This window comes from Trichoplusia ni, chromosome 12, assembly GCF_003590095.1.
Source record: "Trichoplusia ni isolate ovarian cell line Hi5 chromosome 12, tn1, whole genome shotgun sequence".
NCBI lineage: Eukaryota > Metazoa > Arthropoda > Insecta > Lepidoptera > Noctuidae > Trichoplusia > Trichoplusia ni.
Window position 1 is genome coordinate 3,899,463 of NC_039489.1, and position 12,125 is coordinate 3,911,587.

Below are 12,125 nucleotides of genomic sequence, written 5' to 3' on the forward strand. Positions count from 1 at the left end.
ATATGAGCTGGTACTAATTGCGTTGGCTAATCCTGTAGGGATCATCAGAACCCTTTCAGCGGACCTCCGCCTTCATTATATAGAGTGGACTGTGGAGTGCTGGGCTTGTATACAGGGTGTTGTGGTCAAGACTTGTTTGACTTATGAGTCATAGATCTTTTCTTTCTTGTAGTAGTCATGGTTACATACGGTTTTACGTAATGCTATAAATTGTTGAAAAAGTTTTATCTTACTCTACAAAACTTATTTAGCTACCGAAAACAATCCGGCTCACAATTTGTTAAGTGACTTGGTATAACAAATCGGTCAAATATCGGCAAAAGAATCAAATTTTAATATTTGCTGTAATACGACAAACAATACACTTTCTCATTTTCTTGGGTTTTATCATAGTAAAACATTCATTTTTAGGCAAATATAAAGCCCAATTAAAACTTTAAGATGTTCTTGAAATTAAATAATACCCTTTTAAACACTCTGCTAGCAATACGACATTCGATCTGATAAAAATATTTTGATAGTAAATATCGTGAGAATTATTCATTATTAAATGATCAGATAAAAAACTCAACCCAACAAATCAAACCACCCTGTATAAATCAAAACAAAATATCAACCCTTACACTACTCTTACTGCATCCCAATTACTAGTCGGATTCCAATCCGAGGTGGGCAGTGTGGGCTCGGCTGCTGCGGCCACCGCGCTAATTGACCAGGCTACGATCAAAGCCAGGGGGCCGTCATATTGATTATATTTCTGCGAGCGGCTTTACTCGGCGGTGGAGGGTTAAAACTGACCGGCTTGCTGTCCAAACTCTTTGATGGTTAAAACGTTGCTAGATTTATTATGGAATAGGTTGGTTTTTATTTTGTGGGTTTGGTTAATATTTTTTTTGGTATAAAAGATCTAAATTTTCGAGAAAGATTTAATCAGAATCTGTCCTTTTAGTTTAAGTACTCATAGTGATTTTAAGTGTCTTTAAATCCTTGTTTAAATCATTTTTTGAGTGTAGCCAACTATGTATTATTGACCTATTTGAAAGAAAATCTGTACGAAGTCCCAAGATTCTACACTGTATCTTTCAGTAACTTAGAAAACAATTTTCGAATGAGAGCTTCAAAGACATCACAAACACAATTCCAAAAAAACCCCACAAAATCAAAAGCCCAATCCACCCCAACAAAAAATCGTAAATTAAATACGAAATGCGGTAATATTGGAAACAGATAGTTGCGGTCATTACCCTAATTCGGTGGCATATGTCACCGTCCGTCACGCTTGCATCGCCGAGTGTGCACGAAGCGAGCCGGAACGGCACGAGCGCATTTACAATGCTAAATAAATAGCAACAGCTGATCGGGGTAGAACAGCAACGTATTATCAGACAAACGTCACGTTGTACTTTGTAGCCCAGTGGCACTTTTACGTAATTGATTCAAATTTGATTTTGAAGCCTTTCTGCAATTGTTTGTAGTACAAATCAAAGTTCTAAAGATGCTAATGATACTGGACAAAAATAAAAACAGCAAAGGGTAAAAGTTTTTTAAAAATGCAATTATTCTGTACTCTACGATACTTTTACAAACACCAAGAAAACTTAATATTGCTATAGTTAAACATATTATTTACCCTGCAACACACAGCCCTTACATTAGTATGTAAAATACATTTATTCACAACCACATAAAACTCGTAATACGCGTACCTACACTAGAATTTTTCTAAACGCATTTCTAAATTAGGAAAGGCCAAATTAAAGAAAAACCACTTAACAAAAAATACCTTAAATTTAACTTCCATATACAGTAAACATCACAAAAAAATCATCTCACTAATGATCCTAGCTTATCCAGAACTTTTCGCATCTATAAACACATTTACGGCTAAAACTAATTTAGTATGTCCCTCCGGCAGGGGGCGCGCCGGACAAAGGGCGCTGAAGCCGGCAAAAATCCTTTACCGAATGGAATTTAATAAAGTTCACTCCCCTCATCTCGTACCTTTGATGCGAGATACAAAACACAAAGGTGGACAGACAGACTCTTTAAATATAAATATACAATATGTTAGGGAAGACCCGGTTGTTGTAACTGCCGCTTTAAACTAGATGTATATACAAATCTTTGAAAAAGAAACATTTTAGTCACGTTATTTTGATCATCTGAAGACAATATTTTAATGGTAATGGTAAGATCATGTTTTTCTCAAGATCATGTGTTCACTTATAGCGATGTTTAACTGCTTCGTAACCTAATCCGTTACGGCGTCCACTTTATTTGGATTCACTGTTTTTACGCATGCAGGTGCAACTTTAAGTTTAAGATCCTTCTTGATTCTTAAGATTCTTCTGGAGAGCGTCCTGAGATACGCCTTTTGTCTCAGCATTAGTTTTAATGAATATTGTTATCCATTATCTCAAAAAGAGTCAGTATTACCTTACAACGAAAAGTTGAACAATCGCCAGACTAATTTTGTTTTCTTTATGTAAAATTACATAGAAATCAGAATTCAAACATCAGAATATTCAATTCATTTTATGAAAAACATTAATTTAATTTTGGACTAGTGAAGCAAAACTTGAGTATAATTAAAAAGTTGCCTTGAAGTGTTATGCTTTCCTTGCTATTTTCAAATGCATTATTGACATAAAATACTTTTGAAAACATCATTTACCAAAAATAATTCCTGCATAACTCTAAAGAACTGATTACCTTTATCACTAAATAAAATTTTCAGTACCAAAAAACAAAATAATAACACGAAAATCATAACAGACAGTTCGTTAATAAAGTACCCTTCAGTGCATCACAAATAACAGCGCAGTCCGCGTTTGATGTCCCGATCAATCAGGCCCGTCTCGACGAAATTAATACAGCCGAGGGGGTTGCTATGGGTACAGACAGACTCACACACGTGTGGAGGGACAGTCATGTACATTTAATACATTTTACCTGCGGCCCCGGCTTTCAATTAGCGTATACACTGATTGAAGGAGGAAGGATCAAATTTTGGTAAAATTTAATAACTCCTGTTTATTTTGCCCGCGGCTGTCTGGTTTGCTGTAGTGTGGGTTTGTTTTATGTTGTGTCTGTGTGTGTGCACAAGGGTAGTTTGTTTACTAAGCTTTGTAATTATGGTGAAATGTTGAATTCAAATGTTTGGTTTAGTTTGTTTTGGCTGTGGACGTCTGTCGTCTGTCCATATCCAAATGGGACGGGGATTTTGTTATTAATTTAAGTGGCTGCATTACGTTTCTATATACTATAATAATATAAAGTCTGACTGTAGGTATTTTGTTGTATCTTATTACGTAAGCAAAACTAAAATCTCACTAAATCGAACCAGATGACTTAGCTAATATTTGGTTTACAGATCCAGCATCCAATTTACGCTTTTAAAAAAAGTAAAAATTGGTTTATATTATTATTCAATTATTTATTTATAAAGTATAAATAATATTGCACATAAATACACACACTTGGACAATATGTTCTTGGAAAATTCATTTATTCTATGTATCTTTGTAACAAACAATATTAAGAAAGTTTTAGAAGACCAATGCCCTAAGAATTGTTATGACTGACTGACTACGTGTCTGTTTCAAGATGTAACTTAATATATTTAACGAAGCTTATAACATTGATAAAAATACTGCAATGCAGTCCTTGGAATATAATAAATCTTTCTTGTAATATTTCTGATTTGATAAAGACAAAAGAGTTTACACAAAATTGATAACATCACGTCACATATTCGCTTAAACTGTTGGACACATAAACTAGCCGAAAAAAACAATCAAAATGATTTCAGCTCACATTTATTAAGTTCTATAGATAAAATTCATTTCAGCATTATTTTATGAGATGTTTTTATTTCTTATCTTCGTAAATATCGTTTGGAGTTCGTCGCATGTCTTAATATAAATAACATTTTCTAATTCTGTGAAGAAACTCATCGACTGACTCTTGTAAATACGAGTCTTAGAGGTTTTTTTTTTTCAAGAAAGGCTAGACATCAAGGAGTTTCATCTTTATGTCTTGGGCTTCACAAACATTCAAGTCACATGGCACAAAAACACCGAGACTCAGGACAAGCATTCGTGGATCACATAAATGCTTGTCCTACATGGGGATCGAACCCGCGACATTTTCTTAATGCCCTCAACCTCAACGCTATATTTTTCTTTTTCCTTTTGATTGATTACGTATTTAACCTGTTATTTTGATTTCAGGTCCTCACCCTAGCGAATGGTACCTGTATCTACATAGCTAAGGCTTCACTCAATTGTGCTTCAAGCTTCTATTACTCAACTATAAACACTCAAATAAATGTATTAATCTTGTTACTCGTACTGTCTCCTTTCTTCCTTCATTCTATACTCTATATCGATCAGTATAAAGTAGGTTTTCCTTTAGCTCTACTTCTCTGCTTTAAGATATATTATTATTCAACTGGATATCTTTCAAAAAGGCACAATAGTAATCCTACTAATATTATAAACGCGTTGCAAGAAAGTTTGCAAGTAGGTATGTAAGGATGAATGGATATTTGATGATGATGATCCTCTCTCTCGAAAATACCATTGAACGGGTTTCGGTTATTGAAACTTGGTAAACAGATAGTTTATAGGTAACCCGGATTAACACATAGAATAGTTTTTATCCCTATTTTACGTTCCCGTGCGATCATTTGGCGTTTGTAGCGGGCGGACCCGCGAGCTACTGCTAGTGTTCATATAATATGACTTACAGGACTGGGAACTGTTTATATTATATTTATAAAGTGGTTTCTTATAAACATATATTTATATTTATTTCTTATTTATATTTTTAAACTTAATATAAGACGTATAAAACATGCTGTAACTTTAATGTGCCAAAGAAATAGCACATATCTATATATAGCATAGAACATATAGTACCACATGTCATAACTCGTAGAAGACCTTTATTCCTGACTATCATGAGAAAATTTGCCAATAGTCCACAACATCGAATCACTGCCTTTACGGTAACAACAATATCAGGTGTCAAAATCTTACCCTGCGATATCGGCGAAGGCAGGGATGGAAAGAGGGTGGAAAGGGAGGTGTTATTAGTTGGGGCAAGTTCGATATATCGACGACGACGTGCCTAAGTGAGGGAAGTCCAGATTCACATCAATTTAATACAATAGTAGTTAAGTGGACGATACATAGAAAAAAAGCATAAGTCGAGTTGACATTTAGGTACAAAATAAACGATCAGCTGATCAGTACAGATGAATGGAATACTTACGATTGCTTTTTAAAGTTCTCTGCGCTAAAGCAAATATGACATAACTTATGAATAGTTATGCCATAAGGCACTTATGGCATAACTATTCAAATATGTAACATAATCCTACTTTATACACCAAAATCCCAGCCATATTAAATATAAACCTAAGTACTCTTTACAAAAAATTCAATTTCAATAAACCGAGAACAATTACGTATTATACAATTAGTACCTAGTGTATGTAAAACCTACCCAATAACATCGCACAGGTGAACATATTCACCGACACAATAAAACGCGGCTTAATAAAGTGTGTTCAAAAGGTTGATGTCAAACAGAGTGAACCCCCACCCCCACCCCCACATACCACCCTCCTCCCTTACAAAGGGTGATTGCGTTAGGATGTAGGTACGGCATCGGCACCCAGAATCATTCGTGTATCGCGGATATTGATCATAACTGTTTTGTTTTTGTCCATTTTTGATATCGTTTTGTTTTGCTGTGCAGAATGTTTAATGATGGTTTTTTGTTAATCTTCTGATTGGTATTAAAAGTTTGTGTTTTTGTTGATTAAAAAAAGTTTTCTGTTAAGATATTTGCGCATCTATTTGTTCACCTTTTAAACAATATTACCACACCTAGGTGTGTAAACAATATTTTAGTACTCGTTTAGTACTCGTTTCTGGGAAGAGTACTGAATCTAATACACGTGATATTTACATGTGATAAGGACTAATACTGATATAAAAATATGTGTCCAAATCATAGTTTCTCTTTATTTCTATAGACGAACGACTTGAAGCGAAATATTAGGTTGACCGATAATTCTTAATCTGGATCGGGAAAATCGGGACAAAAGGGGTTTAGTTAATATGTTAGGACAAAGGAACTTATACTATTATCTCGATTTTATGTCCCCTGGAATGATTTTAGATTTTTAGCGGGCAGAGCAACAGCCACAAATAAAATATTCAAAATATTTGGGCCGACAGAACGAGGATTACATAACTTTACATAACTGTACATTATTCAACATTTCTCGCTGAATGTTAAGCGAATAACATGTCCAAACTCACAATATGACAGACAGGGGCCCCTGCACTGCCGTGCTACTGGAACCGCGGACCCAACCATTTTTCAACTTATCAAGTCACGGTACATTTAATAAGCCATGACTTGACTATGCACTGTCAAAGCTTTTTTCTAACAAAATTTCTAACCCTCGTGACAAGGTCATTGACTCTTGTTTACGACACAGGGATGAGAGTGCAATGAACCCACCCCTGCTTACGTCATCTAATGTTTTTTTGGGGTGCCAATTTGAGGGTCGAAAGATGTTAGAGTGACGGAGATATTGTGTGGCGGGGATATTAATAATAATGGTGTGTGCAGCGATGCGAGCCTGTCGCTGTCAACGACGGCAAAGATTGATAACTGATCGTTTACGAAAAAAGTGATAAGTATAACCATATACTCTTGTTGACCTGTATAATCTAACCTTTCACACAACGCCATCTAATCTCAAACTGTAATATCATATCCTTTTTGTTTATTACAAGACATTGTTGTAAAATTTTCATTCGAAAGCTTTGAATGGATTATTCGCATTGAACATATGAAATATGAGAAATAATTTATTCTGTAAAAAGCATTAGGTAATTAAGATCACTCAAATTCCCAGACTGTGAATAAACGTAAAAGTACCTATATCAATAATTTCCAAATCTAATTATCAACTGAGTGACTGAATTCATCGACATAAGCCACTGCCGTAATGATTAGCATAGATAATATGTTCTAACCTACTAGCCGAATATCCAAAAGGTTTTTTTTCATCTTTCCTAATATTACAAAATTCATTTCAATCGAAAATCTATCATAGTTTCCTTTCTAGTTACTCATAGTGATACAGTAAAAGCCAATAGAAACCAGTAGTAAGAAAACCAATCGAACAGCTGATTTTAATCCACAAGTGAAAATTTTATTATACTCATATCGTAACCTACTGCTAACGCCATCTAGTGATAGTCGTAGTGAGGATTGCATTTCAAAAGTGCGGGATTTCTCTTTCGATTTCAATTGAACAGGACTAAACCGTGACTTCAATAGTAGTTACTATAATTAATAAAATATATAAATTAAATCTGTGTCAGTTTTTGGCTACTAGCTCATCTTTTAACTTTTCTAACAACACCCTAGTTCGGATGTCTTCTAATAGATGGCATGTCCGCAATATATTAGTTGGTGAAAATCACAATTTATTCTGTTTATAAAATTAATAAGATATCGTTTAATCATTGTAGTTTGTAAAGGATTCGGAAGGCAAGAGGACCGGGTGTGGCGGCACAATTTGGGAGAGACCCGTGTCCATCAGAGGCACGATAGGCTGTGTTAACTGAATATCTCAGATATTAAATGTTTGTCAGCCATGGTACAATAAGATAGATTAATCAGATAGATCCGCTGACCCAAACCTTGAAGGAATCGAATGGAAAGAAGGGCAGTGAATTATTTCCCCAGACGCAGAGGGGAGCAGAGTAAAGCAATAAGTCAAAATAAATATTATGACGAGATCGTACATCATGCCTCTTGGTCAAATATCGAATGTAGGCGAAAGACATTATATACTTTGGACGAGTAACATAGCATAGTAATTGAACCTCATCAGAGGAATGAGTGTTGATTCAATATAAAATTATGTAAATAAAGAAAAAAACAAATTGGAGCAAAATGTAAACTTTATTTATTAATTATCTTAACGTCTATCTCGCCGTGTGGTTACCCACTTCACAAGTAAACACTTCAGTACCTGTAAAACGAGAAAAAATTTTTTACAAAAGTATACTATGCAGAGTCTGAGTGTGTCAGAAATTACCATTAATACTTTAAGGCCTAACATTAATACCAGAATAGAGAATCGTGGAAGGATTTGGGGGAGGCCTTTGCCTAGCAGTGGAACACAGTAGGCTAGGAAAAAAAATAACAAAAATACCACCGCCTCTTAAAGTCGTGTAGTTTTAAGAGAGTCCGTGTAGTGTGCAATCTTGTTTTCACAGCTGCAAGAATCTAACTTGAAGGGGACCAAGTAGACTTGTATGAGTAAGACCTCTAGTACTGCAAACCATGGACCTAATTAATAATAAAAACACAAACAGTTCTCAACAAGGCCTCTGTATGTTTGTATCCCCGTGTACTTCTTGAAAAAGGACCGGGTTTCATCCCATGAAGTTATCGCGTGAATGAGAGTGTGAGAGTGTGAGAACAAGTACAAATAAAAATAAATCACCTTGATGTGTAGTCATGTGCTGCCTCAGTGCCTTGATACTCGGGTACTGCTCCCGACAGATGCGACACTTGTAATGATAGTCTACAATCTGAAATTGTTTAAAAACACAAAAAAGCGGTTAATACGTTACGTCGGAGGAACGCAATACCTATTAAATGAAACAATTTTAAAAAGAAATAGTAGGGCAGTAAAAATATTGAAGATGTATGTAATAACTATAAACTGCTGAATTTTCGACCACAGTCAATAGCTGAACACGATATTTGCTGTGAACGACTCTAGTTTTTGCCATGACTATCCTTACTATTCTTAGTAATATTATAAATGTGAAAGTGTGGATGTTTGTTACTCAATCACGAAAAACGGCTGAACGGATTCGTATGAAATTTGGCACGCATATAGCCATTGACATGGAAAAGAACATAGGCGATCCCGATTTTTTAAATAGTTCCCGAGGGAAAGTTGAAAAGATGTGTAAAAGCTATAAGATCACTAAGGGAATGTATTTCTATGGAAACGGGGTCCACGCAGACGGAGTCGCGGGCAACAGCTAGTTACAAATAATTTTTGATGGATGAACTTTGGAATTAATATTAACCTTTAATATTCGTAAAGTCGTAAGTAAACTCACCTCAGCCAATATAGAAGATATAACCCGCTTGTATTTCTGAACCTCCTCAGAGGAATGAGTCTTGAAATGCGCAAGGAGGTTGTATACCGTCACAAATGAACGGTTGCAGATAGGACAGGCAATGCTCTCTGAAAATATTATTAAAAACATATAAGTAAGCACATCATCACTTGAATAGCTGTTTCCTACATACAAGATCAGCTTGCAGTGTGAACAGATACAGGTAAGTATCAGTGGTGGTTAAGAAATATATATTTTAGGTACATCTAAAATGGTAAATTTTACTTCTTTAGGTAATTAAGGTGTCATGCAGCCCTAGCTGAAATTTAAGAACTTTCAACAAGTCAAACAAAATAATAAAATTCGCAATTGCTTCTTTACAAAAAATAAACATTAAGATACAAGATATTAACAAATAGATATTTAAGAAAGCCTTTACAACCATTCATGTTACAACCAATAGCCAAATGCGGAAGACCTGTTGACAAACCATCCACCATCACATTATTATATGTTTTATACAATTTATATTGTTTTTTTTTTTTTTACTTTTTATGGCAAATTAAGACCCACAGAAATCTAAAAAAGGAGGTGCAGGACCATGAAAACTAATGAATTGTTTCTTTGGCCCGACAATTTTCTAGTTTTTTTTTTATAAAACAACTGTAGAAATTCTTACAAGTTATAACCATGATAATTCTCTGTAACCTATGTAGGTAATTAATTTTGGCCAAACATTTAAAATTCATAGACATGTCAGATTCAAATGTTATTTTTAAAAGTAAGCTAAAAGATTTTCTTTTTAAAAAGGCTTATTACTCGGTAAGTGAATTCCTAGAAGAAAAATAATTTTAACTTTAATTTTGTTATTTGCAATGTATCATTAATATTTTTAATAGCTTTTGAATTAATACAATGAAAGTAACTATAATTAGTCTCATAAAATTAAAATTGTATATTTTTAACATGACATTGCATGTATTCTATTGTTTATAGAAAACTGTATAAATACAGGCAACAAGTTCTAAGAGCCTATAGTTACCGGCACGGATCTTGAGCGCTGACCTTCACCTGCGCAGAAGTGATTTTTTGGGTCCCTTTTGCGGTATGAAGTGAGGCGCGGGGCATCACATCGCGTCATAGCCGTCACTCATGATTGGTTGAAATTCGTTCTTTGCTGCAGTTGCATGCAGTACACACAATAGATTGGCGATTTATTTTACGATGCGCTAAGCGATCCCCACTCTTCCGCCGAGTGCTCAAGATCCGTGCCAGTAACTATACCTAATATTAACACCTTTAAAACTTGTATACCTACACTTGTTCGCAAGATTATTTGCATTTGATTAACATTTCAGATAAGTCTGGGAATCATCATTAGAAACTATACTTACTCTTTGAATTCTTCTTGACTCCCCTCCACGAGGTCTGGTAGCATGGTGCACACATCTTGCAGTACGCCAGCTCCTTCATATACATCTTGACGTCTTCATCATCATCTTTATCATCAGGCTCCTCTTGAGATCCATCGGAGTTCTTCCTGGAGTAAGGTTGAAAACATGTTATTTAATATATGTACCATTGATGGCAAAAGACAGGGAGAAAAATAAAAAGAACTAGTACTATAAGAGGCATTTGCATGATAGAAAGGACATAAAAAATGAATAAGAAAAATAGTTGTGTTGTTGTTGAGAAACACACAATGTAGCACATAATGCAGCGAAAGCAGTAGTAAAAGAAAAATAATAATTTGTTGACTACTTATAATTATGTTAAGGAAAACAGTGAAAAATATGAAAAAAGAAATTCATAAAATAAAAACACTTACTTATCATAGGATGCCACTAATTTATACACAGCAGACGAGGACTCCTTAGGCTTATACACAACCAGGACCTCTCCATCTTTCCCCTCTTCCTTACTCAAGATAACCTCATCAGAAACATGGTAGGGTTTTGGTCTCCTATTACCAAGACCAAATGTTGTCAAGACCTTTTTTTCCTTGTACCGAGGAAGAACACACTGGAATATCTCTGATTTCCTATCACCATCCTCATTTTCTACACAGGTTTTACTCCAAATTGTAGTTTCTAGTTTGTCTGTAAATATTAAAATGATTACATGTGAATTATAAAAATTAACAGTAAAGAGGCCAAGGCATGCATTATGGTTTTGTACATAATATAGAATACATACTTGACTGTTTATTGACAACATTGCGAAAAACAACTGTTCTGGTAGAACTATGGGTTTCACCTCGCTCCGGTTTAAGTAGATTGTCACAGTGTTTGAAATGCTCTAGGCACACATTATTCCAATCATTCAACCTTTTTAAGTCAGTAGTCTCGTTTTTAATTGCTTTTACAGGCAAACACAACGGATCGTCATAATCTGGTATTCTAATATTACATTGTTTTCGATCTAAAGGTGGTTCCTTGGCGGGAAAGAATTTAGGTTTCCTTCCAGGGCCCACTTTTAAACTTGGAACAACATCTTTGTGGTAAGCTTTAACTTTTTTCACAACATGTTGCCTTCTTTTTCTGCCTTTGGTACTTGGTGGACTCGAAGGTGTGAGATCTTGAGAAGGATCATAATCGGAATCTTCTTCGTCTTTTCTTCGCTTTCTTCTCCTCTCAGCCGGTTGGCGTTCGATTAGCAGTGGGGTTACCTTCTCCTCGTATTGGGGTACCAATATTGGTACTGTTTGCACACACTGCTGAACAATGTCAGCATCTTCATCTAAATATTCAATGTCACCGTCAGAGTCACCCATTTCTCGTAATTAAGATGGTAAAATTATTTACTAATACCAGCAACAATCAAACAGACAGAACATAGTGAGTTGACAGCACAGAACCACAGAACCACAGAATACATTTACTCTGGCGAGTGGCGAGTCTGGCGACCTTAACTGGCGACCATAGAGTATAGTAAGTATATATAGGAACT

General features: G+C 35.2%; 1 protein-coding gene across 1 annotated transcript; it reads right to left on the reverse strand.

Moving 5' to 3' along the window:
• Positions 1 to 7,979: 7,979 nt before the first annotated feature.
• On the reverse strand, positions 7,980 to 12,092 carry LOC113499215. Its single transcript, XM_026879605.1, has 6 exons — positions 11,373 to 12,092; positions 11,005 to 11,275; positions 10,571 to 10,716; positions 9,177 to 9,304; positions 8,546 to 8,633; positions 7,980 to 8,068 (listed from the first exon to the last, which is right to left on the reverse strand). The coding sequence occupies exons 1-6, from the start codon at positions 11,947 to 11,949 to the stop codon at positions 8,022 to 8,024; spliced, it is 1,257 nt and encodes a 418-aa protein (XP_026735406.1). The 5' UTR covers positions 11,950 to 12,092; the 3' UTR covers positions 7,980 to 8,021.
• Between the last annotated feature and the right edge of the window lie 33 nt (positions 12,093 to 12,125).

What these genes read in the sequence shown, in the direction of transcription:
- LOC113499215 (XM_026879605.1), bottom strand. Translation starts at nt 11,949, where the DNA reads ATGGGTGACTCTGACGGTGACATTGAATATTTAGATGAAGATGCTGAC. An exon ending in TTAGTGGCATCCTATGATAA is followed by an intron (nt 10,717 to 11,004) that starts GTAAGTGTTTTT and finishes ACCTTACTCCAG; the next exon opens with GAAGAACTCCGATGGATCTC. An exon ending in AGTCAAGAAGAATTCAAAGA is followed by an intron (nt 9,305 to 10,570) that starts GTAAGTATAGTT and finishes TAATATTTTCAG; the next exon opens with AGAGCATTGCCTGTCCTATC.